The sequence below is a fragment of the Sabethes cyaneus genome, chromosome 3, assembly GCF_943734655.1.
Source record: "Sabethes cyaneus chromosome 3, idSabCyanKW18_F2, whole genome shotgun sequence".
Classification (NCBI taxonomy): Eukaryota; Metazoa; Arthropoda; class Insecta; order Diptera; family Culicidae; genus Sabethes; species Sabethes cyaneus.
The window spans coordinates 201,344,608-201,361,638 of NC_071355.1; the positions used below are offsets into that span (position 1 = coordinate 201,344,608).

Genomic DNA, 17,031 nt, shown 5'->3' on the forward strand with positions numbered 1-17,031 from the left:
GAGATGCGAGATGCTATCGGACGCGCAGAATGCGCCCGCCAAGGTTAGGCTATCTAACATGGACAGAAGGCACTTATCGAGTAAACGAGTTTTGGGTTCGAAACATCTGGCTAGCAGAAAGAAGGGAAGAAGAGGCAACAGAACTTGGAAGGAGGTATGGGGATGGTTGCGAAGATAAATTCAATCCCGCAACAAAGCGGACAGCTTCAGCAGCGGTATTGATATTTATGTTGCTAGTAGTAACAGGACGTGGAAAAAAGAAAAGTTAATTTGGGAAGAAGGTTGATTTGGGTAGTAACAAAAAGGATACTGCAGGGACGATTTAACCTATTTCAAGGTTCGATCGGAAAGATGTAGGAAAATGTAATTGGATGTACTTTTGATAAGAGCACAGTAACCAGTAGCCGGGAATAAATCGTTCGTTTCTAGGTGTCATGGTTAGTCATGGTTTTATCGTACGCAGCTGCTCGGGTTGTATGAGATCATTATTTTTGTCCTATATTTGCGTTCTCTCTCACTATACTATAGAACGTAAAACGTGAAATCAGTCTGAGGTGAGAATGTGTATATTGTGATTTTATCATTATTGTATATGGTTCGAAACTAATTAAAAATGTTATTAGACCCAATATCAAATGTGCATTGTCAGACGTTGCCGATTTACACGATTTATTAGTTCGAAAGGTCATGTTGTCAATCGTATCGAATCGGAAGGTCAATCGTATGTACAACGATTTAGGGGATTTTGGTAGCAATTGAAAGTTTCTATTACTTTAGAGTTTTACAACGAAGCCATATGGTCATCCTAGACACTGGATAAAGCCCTCTATCTAGTCGAGGTTTATTCATAAACTTCCATATTCTATCGACCCACAATGTGTAGTCCGAGTTTCCAACGCTCCACCGATTGGATACGTTAGTTAGTTAGTTAGTTAGTATACAGCACCGAGTGAATCGAATTGATAATTTCTGACCACATCTGTCGGTATGACCTATCGGATCGGATCTGATCGCACAGTGTGTACCGTTAAGGAGTATGCGGAGAACTTGACATTGATTCCGGTTGAAGTGATTTACATTTTCCAATAGTGTACGGACTAAAATCGTGTGTAAATCACCTCCAACATCTCCACAACCGGCAGCAATTGCAACTACTGGGTGTGGGTAGGGTTTGGAAAAATTGTATAAATTGCTAAAAATAAATTTAAATAATTTCAAATTAGAGATTTGTCTGATGCAATATTCTGGATGAGCTGATACTAATTAGGAAGCTAATATATCCAGAGAAAAAAGTAGTTTTCCGCTTTACTACTTTTCATAGTATCCTACTCACGCAACTTACTACAGATTATAAGCGCTACCGGTTCCCTTGCTGACAGCCCCGTATTAGGGTTTTACTGAACAACAGACCGGTGTACAGTGCTCTCCGAAACAAGCACTAAATCAATTTCGAAGCCACCAACTGCCAGCAAGTTGATACTACCGGTGCAGCGTGAGTCGTCATGTTACATACTTTTCAAGCTTCGCATAGTTGTAAAGAGTATAGTCTAATGTATGTGGAAACTGATGGCTGCGCGGCATATTTGGCGCGCCGACACGAACGATGTGGCTCGATTGTTGTGCTACTTGGTGAATATCTTCTCGGTAGCTGGTTACATGTCTTGCGAGCAACGTTTTCCAATTTAAAATAAACCCGATTATATCAATATTCTAATGAGAAATTAATAGAATTTGAAGCTTTTCGAATTATTTCAATTACAAAAGTTTTTGGAATGTATACTACAAAACCCTCTCTCGATGGATAGCAGTCATTACAAATCCAGAAATAACCACGCGCCCCCTTTCCTTTTCCTATCGGTGAAGGTGCCTTGATTTAGAGGTCGGCAAAATGGCTATTTTGTGTGAGCGGCTCTGAACCGTTCATTTGCTGCTGCGAACCGATTCAAATGGGTGGCGATTCGTTTGTCTGCCACGCTGACAGTTCGGTAAATGATTATTCACGGACCAAACTTTGTGTCACCTTCGGGTAAGTTTAAAGAGCCATGGTTCTTTTTAAAGAGCCGTTCCTTTGAACGCTTTTTCTTGTGAACCCATTCATTTGGACGGCTTACCTACGAACGGCCGAAATTACAAATGGCATAATATATCTAATGGCCGAATGTAATATTCGGCCGATAATATTCATGGCCCTTAACCTTAACCCTTAACCTTAACGTGGGGTAGTGTTTATTTCTAATTCCCATCGTAGTAAGTAAAGCCATTCTAATTTTCATCATTTGTTGGATGGATTTAATGAATACTCCAAAAGTTCTTGTGCTGATTTGACTAAAACACACTTACCTTCCGATCCGTGAACTTTGAAATCACAGAAAAGCGATTATTGAAGCATATTATTGAAATTACGCAACTGACTTTATTTCTAAAATTCGTCGTAACGTTTTTTAAAAACCGTCCATCAAAATTTTTCATCGTCAGAACTAAAAATCACAGCAATGTTTACGAAGCTAACGCGCATGTATTTGTGTAGGACGGCATGACAAATGTTATTATGCAAAATTTCTGCAGGTCAGGTAAGTTTTCTTGGCTGTAGAATAACGACAATGCCTTGCGTGAGTTATTTTCTTATATAAATAACGGAAATTAAAACGATTAGTCGACATTTTATTTTTCGTCGCACGAAAAAACGTAGGAAATTTGGCTGGTAGGACTTCTTCAATGATAAAAAGCATTTAAATAGATCTCAGCTCACTTTGATTGATCGCGTATGATAGACAACAAACTAAAATATTAGGAAATAACTAGTTTTGCATTGTGTGTCATAAAACTGCTGATTTTTCTCAATAATTTGTGTTGGATAGGACGGGAATAGGCAATTACGACGAACCAGCAACATACCCTACATGCTGCCCTTACTCGCTGTCGCTCGTTCGAACTTAACTAAAGGATAATCCCTAGAAGTCAGTAAACCTAGGAAAATGCATGCACCTAAATAGAAGTGCTTTCTGCAGGGGGCTGCCCCCCGCAGCGGCCGGCGCTTTCGGCGGCCGGTTACCAGCGCACACTCGCTGGTCGCGACCTGCGGCCGTCTCTCCCTGAATCATCTAAGAAACATTTGCTACTAACACAGTAAATAGGTCTCGCACCTTATGACGAGCAAAGTTCATTTGCGCTTAGGGGAACAAAAAACTATCAATCATCTATACTCTATAGTAAATAGTTGTGCTGCTTATTTTGTTTTTTGTTTGATTAAAGTTATTTGTTAACTTGCCAATTCATGTTTTTTATTGAATAGTTATTTAGGCATTCCGAAAAAAATCGACTTTTCGTGATTCGGCTATTCGTGATTCGGCCTTTCGTGATTCGGCCTTCTGTGACTGCTGTTGAAATTCGGCCAGTCATGATTCGGCCATTCGGTACCACCCCATTTGAACGGATCGTAAGCCGTTTGCCCATCCCTAGTGGCCAGCTCAATAACAGCTGCAGTTTGAACAACCCGCAATTATGATTAAAATATATTTTCTGCATTCGTCATTGTGCTGCTGTGAAAAGAGGACCCTTTTTCAAGAAAAACGTCATTAGCCACAAATGTTGATGACAGTAATTTATACTGTATTTTATAAAAGTGTGTAATTTCAGTGTATGGAAACTTTTCCCAATCATGCCAAAGGTATAGAAACACTGCAGAAAGAGTCAAAAAGCAGATCACCATTAACGCTCCAACAAGTAATATAGTAAAAAACGATGAGATGGAGCTATCAAAAAAGTTGACTATTTTTTCATGAAAATAAAATTTGGAATATTTCATGAATTTATGCATAGCAGAGACTATTTCTTTGTATTTTATAGTTAACTACATATATGGCATCTGTGATATGGGGAATAAAAATGCTGGAGTCAAATACGCAAAGTAACATTTATTTTGTAACGCTTCTGTCACGATTCTTTGTGAGATTCTTCTATACCGTAACGTTAACGGACAAACCCCGTCTCCGTTAGGAACTGTGGCTTATCATTCTTCTTTCCTTAAAAATTCTCAAAAACATTTTTGTAGGGACCTTAGAACCTCTTAACATCACTTAAAACATTTAAAATATTCGTTTTTTCATGTTTTTATTAAACTTTCAATGCCAACCCGGGTAGAAATGCATAACGAATATTAATGTAAAAACATTACGGTTACTATGAATTTTACTGTTTACAACACTTTATGCTGTAACTTCACTGTACCGCTCTTGGAAAAATTTTCATATAATTTATTCATATTAATGTAAAAACTTTACGATTACAATGAATTGTACTGTTTACAATACTTTATGCTGTAACTTCACTGTACCGTTCTTGGAAAAATTTTCATATAATTCGGCAACAATTCAAATTGTTTCGAAGCAAATGGCCACCGGAAATCATCTCTATCTAAGGTCCAATCCTTGGCAGGTTGAGTTATTTGTAGACACAAATTGTGTCTCTTCCTCCGTCTACTGTAGAAACCACCGATTGAGAAGTTTAATCTGATTCGTTTTACTGACGGGACGACGGCACTATGCAGGCGCTTGCGACTTACTTGTTCGTCTGTCAACATATTAGCCGCGATTCTTAACGCGGGTGTTCGGGGAAAGGCTCCGTTCCTATGGAATAGACCAACCTCGTTGTTTCTACGTCTTGACATCGAATGAGTGTCAGGCATATTATTAAGTTTTTATAACGGTAGATTTTACAATTGACAGACGGAACGATAGAAGACAGTAATGAAACAAAGAGTCGATAGGATCTAACAGATTGAGATAAAGCGTGAATGGGAAAGAGCGGATTTGTTTATGTAGGTGTACTGACCTCTAATACTTTCCTAATATGAGCGATGAATGCGGCTCGAAAATCATAATAGTTCGAAGTCTATCAAACTCATTGTCATCATATCTTTTCAAAAACATGAAATACGGTAATTAATCAGCCGGTTTTATTTTGTCCTAAAAATCCGAAAGCCTACAATTTTTTTTGCAGAACTCACCTTAAATTTCATTGTAACTTCGTTGTAAAACAGTGTAAAACTTATAGTGAATGTACCACAAATTTTACTGTTTTTGGTTTTTATTTGTATGGGAAAAAGCCGAAAAATTTAGTGTTACATCACTTAATCACCCCCTTATTCGCTGTAAAATTGGCGGTTTCCATTAAAATTTACTGTGAAAACAGCGGTATTCATGGTAACTTCAGTGTAACTTTTACAAAGATTTTCACTGTTTCAATGTGGTTTTTCGAAGTTTTTCAATGTTTGTAACAGTGAAATTTAATGTTTTTTTGCTATACATTTTTATTCGGGAAGCTAGTTGTTTGCATAAGATATCAAAAAACAGATATGTAACAGTTTTAGTTTTTGAGTTATTATTTTCTAAGGTATAAAGTTGCGAAAATGCAATGGACTCGCATGGTGTTTTATTTTAGAAACGCATTTCTTTGCCAAAAATACCCCTTTTATTACAAGTAAAAGCAAAAAATATTCATCTCCATCTCGACACTTTATAAACCTTTGGTATTTGGTCTACACACCATGCAAAAACACAAAAAGCGAATGTTTTCAATGTTTTTATGATCACAAAAATCTTTGGGCTTCAGTTCAATATTTTTTTCTGAAAAGTCCATTAAAATACTTTCCATTTGGTATTACCATCAATTAAATCGGCTCAGTGATCTAAATGTTATGAGTTTTCAAAGAAAGAAAGGAAGAAATGTTAATTTTTGACCAGACTAACTCAGAAAAGAGAACCCTAACTGCCAAATAAAAATACGGATTTAAAATTTATTGCAGAGGAATAAGTACATAAAATTTGAATCAAATCGGAGTAATTTTGAATTTCGATATGTCTTCTTTCATAAAATTGCTGTGTTGATATACATTATGGCTAATTATTTTTATGAATAAAATGCGTAAAATTACACTGAAATAATACATAATTGAAGAAAATGATCAATATTACTAATACTAATAATACTACTAAACTAATAAACTATTTTAGAGCAATTAATGTTTTCCCAAATTTGTCTACTTTCCAAATATATCTTCCAATAATTTTTGAAGGGGTAGATAAAACTGGTAAACCACTGTATTGCAAAATTCAAATAATGCATGTAAAACTCACAGAAAGTTTGTGAGGTTGATTATTTTGCTTTAGATTTTAGATGTTGTGTTTCTTCGAAAATAAACATGACCGAATTTTTTCGCCCATCTTCCTGGTTTCTTGTTTTCAAGAGATGTTAAGCATGGTCAAAATGTTGTAATGTTAACATTTTGCTCGAAAAAATTCAGCGCATACAGTTTTACCCCTGGTAGTATTATTTATCTGTCAGCCCATGGGCATGACTACTGAATTGCTGACAGTGTTTGTATTTCTCAGTTTTCTAATTAAAAAAAATTGCACTGCTGAACGATTGCTCCACTAGCCTGTCAGTGAATTTCTTTGCTCTTCACTGATATATTAGATCTCAAAGTTTAGTTTTTTAAACTGCTTGCCTGCCTGTATATTGCATCAATTCATGCGTATTGCATAAATTGAATATAAGATTTTTAAACATTGGCCAAAATGTTAAACAAATTTTATATATTGCCTTGAGCCTCTAAAAGCGAAACCATCTACAGACGGCCTTACCCGTTAGAAGGTAAAATTTATAAAAAAAATTGCTACATATTTCTTCATTCGTAAAAGCTGAACAGTTGCTTTCTTTTGCAAAGTTAATTCTTAAGCTTCTCTCTTGTTGTTCAAAAAATCAGTTTTATATCTAACTTTTAGATGGATTAGCTACCAAATTGCTCACATCATAAGAAAAAGCTTTTCATCGTAACTGTGTGTTTACTTTAAGAGCCACTGCGCGACGTTCTCTGCTCTCATTTCATTGAATATCAGCAGCTGGGCCGACAAACCCGAGCAGGAGCGAAGAGCAAAATAACATAAAAATGTGTTATTGGAAATGGAATAACTCATATCAAAATTTGGTCTTGTTTTGGCTGACATAGTTGGTAAAATAACAAAAAATAATATCAAAATTTTACTCCTTTAAGGCCAAAAGAATAACTACTTGTGTTATTTGAATAACAAAGCAATAACATAACTGTATTCAGAGTTTAGAATACCATATTTTAGTATTATTAAGGTATTGAATAACAGTAGTATATTAAAAATCATTTTATAAAATAGTTGCAATCTAAAATCTCTTTAACCAATAAAAAAATTTTATGAAATATATCGAATATCATTTTAAGGCCAAAATAAGATCTGATAACAAAATCAGTTATTAAACTTATCTTACAACCACTGTTTTAAATATCTACTCAATAACAAAATGTGTTATCTATATCTCCATATCAATTCAATAACAAAATATGCCATTATAACACAGTTTGATATTGTTTTTATATTATTTTGCTCTTCGCTCCTGCTCGGGAACAACACTCAGTCAAGTATTCCAGATCAGCTAACTTCACAGGTCTCTCTCCATGCCGCTTCCAGAGTAGAGATGAAAAAAATCGCTTCTAGGGATCAGATTCAGATTAATTGACAACACTACTTAAAATGGACAAATATTTTGTCGCGATCTGTACAGATTATGACAAAACTCATATCAGACCATGTTCGTCGATTGATTGCGTTGAGAAATATAACAGATACAAACGAACTTTAATACAAACAACATGAGTAACCTTTTTCTCGCAGCTAGGTTAAATTTAACACTGTGATCGACTGCTACAAGTTGTTAAGAGCACAAAATTTTGCGATTAAAACTAAAGATTTACTGTTTGTTATGATCTGTACGGATCGTGATCTGTGCGTGTGGCGATAGGTCACAGATTTGATCAAAATCACTGATTTTCCATCCCTGTTCCGGAGACTTTAATAATGATTTCTTCAAATAAGCAAAACAAAGCGATGGGTATAAACGTTCTGTGGACTTAACCCTTCTTTATCGACAGACTTCGCAGCCGGCTATTAGAGTACAGGACAGCCACGGGGCTAGTGCAACGATCCTACTGACTATCTAGTTGCACCGCCTAGCCGAGAATCGAACATACGACGACTGGCTTGCTAGACCTGCATCGTACCTCGAAGCCAACTAAGCGGCATGATTTCTTTATATACTCGGTTTAATTGCAAAATCTTGCGCTATTCATAAGAAAATCTGACATACTGATTGCCATTGGAAAAGAATCGTTGGTTTATTTTCTTGAGTAATGATTAGATTCTTTATAAACATCTAGAAAACAAGAAAGTATGAAATTTTTGAATAGGACATTACTGTTCGTGTTTTGAAAATTTTTCGATATTTTAGTAAACATTTTTCAAAAATTTTAGAAAATGTTATAAAATGATCCAGTCGAAATTTTGCACGGTTGGCAATACCATCATCCATGGTTACTTGCAACACTCCTGAACTTTAACTTGGTGTTCTGGCAACACTGCTAGTTCAGCGCAATCACAATCCTGGGGCTGACAGATGCAAAATGTTGTGCAAAACATAAACACACTACGTAAGTGAAACATTGGAAGCAAAAAAAAGCTCTTGCAGTTATTAATTGAAAGGGAAAGTGATTAGTTGCGCGTTTGCAGTTAAAAATTAAAGTGTTTGAAAAGTAAAAGAGATAGTGAAGTAAAAAGTAGAGTTTTCCGAGAATAGATAGTTTCCTGCGAGCGGAGAAAGTTTGCTGCCGATTCGAATAGGCTACTAAGTAGCATTAAATTTGCCCCGTTGGGTTTGTTTATTTGGAGCAGGTAAAAGTCCATTTAAGTAGACGGGCCAATATTTACCTTACGACTTCCTCAAACAAGCAGAAAACCTCCTAATTATTTGTATCAACAAATTACCAAAGTTCAAATAATAGGTACGTCTATGAAACTAAAACTAACGGTTAATCTACATAACTTAATATTAACAATTATTTATGAAGAAATCGCACATACAATTGTTTTCTCAACGACTTCACGCGACAAATTAAAATCAAACATATCTGAACAATAATTAAGCAAACGACACATATAAATTACCGGTTCATTATATGCATAATTTGTCCTAGCTGCAGGGTGCGAAAAAATGGATAGTAACGGAAATTATGGCAATCAATCCAGTGGATTGTTACAGCTATATCCTTCCTCTCTACTCAACAATTGTTACTACTTATCTGGACGTGTGGATTTTTTCAGTTGTAATACGTCCGAGTTCACGTTTACGAGCGTCACTTGTCACATTTCTTCTGTCCGGTTGCAGCGTGACTTGCGCCTGATTTCTTTTATAAGATAAACCTCAGTTGAAAGAGTTGTTTTTTGTTTGCGTTTTGCTATGGTCACGAACTGCGGATCGGTTGTTTTGTTTACTTTGCCAATCGTAAAAATTTGCCGGTTGGAATTAACAGAGTTGTAGGTTTTTTTTTTCACTCAAAAACTCGTGGCAGTCGTCAACCTGATTTCAAAAGACTGATATATTGATGAGTGACTCGCTTTCACGAACTTGCTCGCACCAAGTGTGGATGTGGATGCAAACAAAGAGTACCTAATCGTGTGCTGCGGGTCAACACCATAGCACCAATCCAGCTTTTACGGTCGGTTGTTGAAGTGTCGACTTGCAAAGCATGTTTGATTTGTCATTGACAAATCTGGGACATTTAGCCATTTTGACATGACAGCCGATATAGTTTTTTTGCTCTCGATTTCGAATAGATTTTAATTTTGATAGTTTTTTTTGTTGGATTGCATATTTTAACTAACGCTTTTGTGTTGTTTGTTTTGTTTCTTTTTTCTTACATGTGTTTTGTCCGTTTAAATTGTTTTATCGCCATCTTCATCATCATCATCTACAAATTCATTGCCGCGTTTCATCGTGTTGCCGCTGTGTGCTGCTGCTGCTGCTGCTGCTCCCGCTTCGCAAATTACACTCATCCACAAAACGATTGGCAATTTCATGTACATCACAATCCATGTGTACGTTTTCTGCCACTCTGGTGAATATGTTGATACGGTTTGTTCGTCACAGACGATTCTTCGGACACAGGCAGTTTACAGAGCAAAATGAGACGACCAAGCGAAACTGACTACAGCAAGTCACAACTGCCAGGTAAGCAAATCACGTCTTTCTTTTATTTCACTTACAAAATTTTAGGTGATAATTTTAAAAGACCTTATTACGCTACATTTTAAATTTACTAAAAATGGTCTTTTAGCCAACACAGAGTTGTTGATGCATCCGGAGTGTACGTCTTTCGTAAAACTTTCTTTTTGTTTCCTTCTTGGAGTAGTTTCATATATGTTTACACCCAAAAGCATCGCAATTGGAAATTCATAGGAAGCTATCTTCTCGTGAATTTTTCACGATTCTATTCATCGACAGATGAGCGGAAAATTTCCCGACCAGAACAGCGATTTTGATCGCAACTGCTGCTGCTGCTGCTGGAGTGTTGGCGTGGTTTGCCACTTTCCAGCTAGCCCTGGAACCATCTGGTGTCGCCTCCTGGCTTTGCAATCAGAGGAATAAACAGCTTGAATACAGCTCATGAATAATGTAAACCGGAAATTAAAAGCATAGTCCTTAAATGGTAACCGGTGGTGAATGGACCGACGCATCACATGATAGACCATTATTCACGACGATGCGCAAAAATGAGCAACACTGCAATGTTGTCTGAAAAAAAGCGGGTCATTGGTAATGGCTAAAGTGGGTAATCGGCTGAAGTCGGGCCACGAATGAAAGACACTGGTCGATGTGATCACTTCGGTTAGAGGGCAATCTAAACAGTAGTTTCGATTTTGAAACTGCGGATATTGCTTCCGATCCTGTTCGCATAAATATTCAAAGCTCTACTTTTATGTTGCAGCGTATAGTGTAGTGAAAAGAACCTAAATAAATAACGTCTAATGGCAACGCATAAATTTCCTTTCTTACTTGACAAAGCTAGGATATAGTCATATTACCTATTCGAGCTACGTTGTAAGGAAGTTTGGGGCCCGTCAGTGATGTTTTCTATACTGCTTGAGCTGTACAAGAGTTTCGCTTTCAGGTTCTATCAAACCCAATGATCCCTTTGGCTAAGAGTAGTTATTTACTTCACACCGTAAACATAGTTTGAGCAAAGCTATGTTTACGCTTACCTGTGACCTTTTGTGCTTGCAGTAGCTTCGAAAGTGGCCTTCATTTAGTGCAGGTTGATGAATTACGTGCACATCATTCACCTGGTCCGTACAGAGTATTATATACTCATCCTGCATGCACGATAATGGTGTGCTCTATGGCAATAAAGTTAAGATTTATAGCGTCGATGGAAAACATCAACTAAAACCACGTCTTGCCTGACATTTTTCTCACTCTTCGAGTGTCGATTTTACACACTACCCAGCAACGCTAGCTGAACGAAGCTTAAAGTTGTAACGTATAAACAATTCACTGTTCACTTATTTGCCAAAGAAAAACGCCATCGACCGGATCTTATCATCAGAGCCAGCCTACCTGCAAGGTGAAATTCAATCATCTTCAGATTTCACCTGCGGCATATAATTAGCAGAATATCAAATAAGGATAGAAAAAGTCCGGAATGAGCCTGGTCAATTATAATCCCACGGTGTAACTTGCCAGGCCGGGTCACGCAAAGGAGCACCCGGGCCGATCAACTTCGACCGTTATCCCTGAAAGGTATATTGGTAACCCAACCTGTTCGGTAGGTTGTTGAATTTTGTGCTATGTAATGAACGAACGATTAATCGATTGATTAGCATCGGTCAAAACGCTTGCCATACAAGGCGAGGGAGCACGCTTTACGAGCGGACCCTAATTATATGCCGACGGAAGTAATGGCAGTTATTGTCACGGTTGATGATAGTTTCGTCACATGAAAAACCTTCGGATCTCGTTGTAAACGGTAATAAGACACTCTCCGAGTGCGGTCAAAGCGCCGCCAGTTTATCAATGTATTAATTGGATTACATTTTGTACCGGAGTAGTCAACTTCTCAGTCGTTGTGTAATCTAATCTACCAACCGGTGCGGCGCGCCATCGAGTGAGTCATTGGGTTTGTATTTTGTCTGTTTATTATGTCTTTCCATCCTCTGGCGCTGTGCTGCTGGTCCGAGACCGCAGCGCCATACGGCACCCACACGAAAACTGCCGGACCGTGGCGATGGCGATGGCGATGACTGCTTGGACAGAGGAACTGGGGTCCAGTTGCGGATCGAGTGACCTCGTTCCCGTTCGCGGCTCCCGAGCTCTCCGAGTATGGTAGAATAAGGTTATTAGCGCTGGGTGCGATCCAAACGCCGTATGTTGGTCTATGGCTGCAAATAAAATAGTGGCCTATCTTGCGTCCCACTAGCAATGATAATTTATAATTTATCGCTAAATTTGTCCTTTCTTGCTGCTTTCTTTGAGAACAGTTCTAGACTTTGCAATATTTTTTAATTTATTCTAGTTTTAAATTGATTTATTTTTATTAAAATTTAAGTTATATCAGGCTTGGGCCGGAGCATCCCAGAATTTTACGCAATTGAAGAACGTCGTAGAATTTTGTTGTTCTGAGTTTTGAGTTGAGTTGTTTTGAGTTCAATTGTAACCATATTTTTTTAGCAAACAGGCAAAAATACTGCAATAATCCTAATAAGAACGCTAATACGGATCGCTTTTATATAAATCACCTTATACAACTACTTATGTCGAAGGTCCTGATCCTAATCGCAGTAGAAAGATACGGTCTTCGGAACGATTATTCAAATGAAAGAGGCCTTTCTGATGATTTGCAAAACACTTCTAGGATGTCTCACTATGCGGTACTACCCAGTATATTTGAGCTTCTTGTATACGCTACATCTCTATATCTCGTGATATTGGGCAAGCTGCTGTCTTCGAGAAAGCTGTTTGAGAAATTGATTCCTGTCAGATGGTATGAAAACTACTTTAGATATTTCTCACTAAAAAGTATTATTGTACTAGTGAGTTCCTTATATATGGATCATTCCATTCTAAGTGATACCAGTTACAATCAGTTATCTGAAATTTCAATCAAAATTAGTATAACTGTTTATTACGACTCCACATTCAACATCCTCAAGTTTCATACGGATTGATCGATTTCTCATGATGTGGCGTTTCTCCAGTTTTCAAATTAAAAAAAAACATTTCTCACGTTCAAATGTCACTGAAATCCGTGATCTTTGTTTTCTTAAAAGATTGTATCTTCTAAAAGAGTATTCAAGTAAATTCGTTTCCCGTCTTTCGACATGCCCTAATGAACATAATTCCTCGAATTCACTCCGGTTATTAGCCTACTTACTTTAGCAGCCGAGAGCCGGGGTGGCTCTTACCGTATCAAAAATTCCTCTCCATTGTACTCGGTCCTGGGCTACTCGTCGCCAATTCGTTGCGCGTCTCGACACACGCAACTCGGCTTCAACCTGGTTGAGCCATCTAGCGCGGTGGGCCCCTCTATTCCTGGTGCCGGCGAGTTTCTTAAAGAAAATGGATTTCACTGCATAGTCGTTCGGCATCCTTGCGACGTGGGCGGCCCACCGTAGTCTCTGTTTTTAGTCTGGCGTAGATTGCCTCCGCCGTCCTAAAGTTTCTAGTAATGATGTCGAGATCGTCTACGAAGGCTAGGAGTTGCCTTCTCTTACTGTAGATCGTTCCTCTCGTTTCGATGCCGACCACCTTCAATTGCGATATTGAATAGCATACAGGACAGTCCATCCTCTTGCCGCAACCCTATGTGCGATTCGAAAGGACGCGAGAGTGTCCCCGAAACGCGCATGTAGCACATCAGTCGTTCCAGGGTAGTTTTGATCAGCCGCATCAGTATGTCCGGAAAACCGTACATGTGCATTATCTGTCATAGCTGTTCGCGTTCAAGTGTATCGTATGCTGCCTTGAAATCCGCGAAAGTATGATGCGTGCGCACGTTGTACTCTCGACATTTTTCAGATTTAGGTGTGTAGCCCCTGCGAGTTTGTTCACCTGCTCGTAAAACTTGCGTGTGTCATTGGCCCGGAATAGTTCTTCCAGCTCCTCACGATCTCTGTCCTCCTTCTATCGATTTTTCCTCCTCAGAATCGTGGTCAACTCATTCCGTGCTCGTCGATACTTGGTCAAATTCTCTCTCGTGGATATGCTTAAATAATTTTTCCAAGCTTTTTTTCCTCTCTATCGGTTGACGGGGAATGCCGTCAAACTAATCATTTTGTGCGCTCGAGGTTTCCACACCAAAAACTCATACATATTTCCTCATGTCTGATCACATTCCACTTTGCCAGCCTGGTCACATTCGTGACTGTGAAATGAAACGTGACAGAATGAATCGCCGAATAAATAGCAAAGTTTAACTGCAACACCTATTTTAATGACATGTTTATCTAAACATTTTTGACTTTTCTTTTCCCGGTTAAGAAAATGTCGATTTCCGCGAAAGTAGAACGTAAATGTCGCCAATATGCATGTTTGTTATCCTAATTCATGAGAGCGTACGGCATTATTCGCTGCTGAAGCCATCCTTCATGGCTCAGTGTTGAAAAATTCATAGCAGCAAAAAACTCAATGAGATTTCAAGCACATGAAATTTCAACCTTGATCACAAGCGCGAAACTCACATATGAATTTCTCTCGTTATTATACGCGATGTCTCTGTTGCTATGCGATGTGAACCAAATTCAGCTGTGAGCATTTTGCTTCATTCTTCCACAGCTTTTTCATACAACAAACCAGAGAGCAAAAGAGAATCTGCCGTTAGAGAAAACATCAGCAGCGAAAAACGCAGTACACATTCATGAATTAAGATGACAAATATATTGGCGGAATTTACATTTTTCCTTCGCGGGAATCGACATTTTCTTAACTAGAAAGTAATAAGCCTAATAAGAATTAGATAAACATGTAATTTAAATGTGCGTTTTAGTTTAACTTTGCGATTTATTTAGAGATTCATTCCCTCACACTCACTCACAGCTGCGTATCGCACGAATTTGTATGTATATGTGCATAGCTCCGGGTAGCAGTTGAAGCAAAGCAGAATGTGATCAAGCGGAAAGTAATATGTGCGAGTTTTGTGCTTCATGCTATGAAAACAGAAAAACTCACGCGTGACATGATTCACAGATGAATTTGGTTTTTGATGAGTTTTGAGATTTTGAGTTTTTACCATCACTGTGGCTGAACTCTTTCGGTCTCTGGTTCGTTACAGAAATGCTAGCTGTGGATGAAGAAAGCAAAAAATTTGCAGTTGAATTTTGTTCACATTGCGTAGCTACAGTAACAGAGAGAAACATATGTGTGAGTTTGCCGTTTACAACCATGATTAAAATTCCGTTCACATGAGTTCTCAATGAGTTTTTTACTGCTATGATTTTATCAACATTGTTTATCGCTTATCGTTTGAGATGACACCTCTTCTACGCTTATTGCATCGAAAATGCTCTCCCCGCTGCGGCCATGGTTCCCATTCAGATGTTTGTGTTGCATTGACCTTTCGATCACTTTCAGATCGTTCGTCAAGATACATCCTTTTTTATACCGTAACATTTGCGGAAACAAAGTAGAACTTTCACGTTTCCTAAGAATGAAGCAGCTGCTCTATCTCTGCACTCTTTCTCCTCCTCTTCCAGGCGACGCTGTTTCTTCCAGAGGTGTTGCGTTCCCTGCATTTTTATCTATCCGTGCATTCTTTCACGTCTGTCACCCGCACAGTAAAATCCAATTCCAAACTCCCAAATCCCAGGTCATCCCGGGTCTCAAGCGTTCCCGGCTCTCAACTCTTAAGTTTCAAGTCCCAAGTTATAAAATCTCAAGTCCAAAGTCCAAAGTTTCAAATCTCAAGTCCCAATTCCAAACCCCAATGTCGCAAGCCTACCCGAATCCCAAGCAGTACCTGCCGTCAACTCTTAAGTCCAAAGGCTTAAATCTTAAATCTTAAGTCCGAAGTCTCAACTCCCAAGTAACAAGTCTTAAACCTAAAGTCTCAAGTCCTAAGTTCCAAGTCTCAGCTCGCAAGTCTCAAATGTCAAATCCCAAGTCTTCCGCGGTTCCGAGCAGTCCCTGTCCTTAACTCTTAAGTCCAAAGGATCAAATCTAAATGCTCAAATCCGAAGTCTGAAATGCCAGGTTACTGGTTTTAAATCTGAAGGTTCAAGTCCTAAGTTTCAAATTCCAGTTCACAAGTCTCAAGTCCCAAGTTCCAAGTCCCAAACCTCAAGTCCCAAGTCGCCCTGATTCTCAAGTGTTAAGTCCCACGACCCAATAGTCTCGAATCTCATGTCTCAAGTCCGAGTCACAAGTTTTAAAGCTAAGTCCCAGATCGCAAATCCCACGTCGCAAGCCCCAACTCCCACGTCGTAAGTCGCGACTTCCATCACCCTCGTACATTCATACCTGCGTTTTGCTGATTCCCTTCCACGTTCCCGTGGATGTTCTTTACTATGTAGTTAATGGCTGTTTTAATGGTATTCCTACAGTCCTTGAAAGTCCCTGATTCTTGGTGTTGTAAGGCTTGTTCGCGACAAAATCTGGACACCTCAATTTTGCAATAAAACAAATTTACTAGAAGTTCAATCCATGAAACAATTTTAAATCATTTATGTGTGTATCGTTAATAATTATCAAACAAATTAACATTACTTATTTGGTCTGCATGAAAAATTGGCAACTTTGGAGTTTACCCTTGCCATTTATCTATAACTAGCTGACCCGACAAACTTCGTATTGCCACAAATTAACCTGTGTTGTACATAAATCATGAATCTCGGATGATCTTTGTCACAATCTCGAGTTTTGCAAGCCCCCCAGTGGGCGGCGCTTCCGACGGCGGGTCACCGGCAACACTCGCGACCGTCTCGTCCTGAATGATCTAGTGTTACTATAGATAGTTTTTGTGGTCTTGTATTGACTAATGTTTTATGGAAGAGTCTCGAATTTCTCGAGTTCGATTAGTTTTTGAGTTTCGCAAAAATTTCTGTTTTATTTGTATGAGAGTCCATATCCCCCTACCACAGGGGTGAGAGGTCTCTAACTATCGTAAAATAAATTCTAGAC

General features: G+C 38.4%; 1 protein-coding gene across 7 annotated transcripts in view; it reads left to right on the forward strand.

Annotated features, from left to right (window-relative positions):
- The window catches only part of LOC128742127 (restin homolog), a 186,133-nt gene that overhangs the window by 89,849 nt on the left and 79,253 nt on the right, over positions 1-17,031 (forward strand). For 5 of the 7 annotated variants that reach the window (XM_053838350.1, XM_053838351.1, XM_053838354.1 and 2 more), the window contains one exon: positions 10,012-10,092. The exons of the other annotated variants lie outside the window; for them this stretch is intronic. In XM_053838350.1, coding sequence (XP_053694325.1) covers positions 10,012-10,092 — 81 coding nt within the window. The remainder of the gene's footprint in view (positions 1-10,011; positions 10,093-17,031) is intronic. 7 annotated transcript variants of the gene reach the window in all.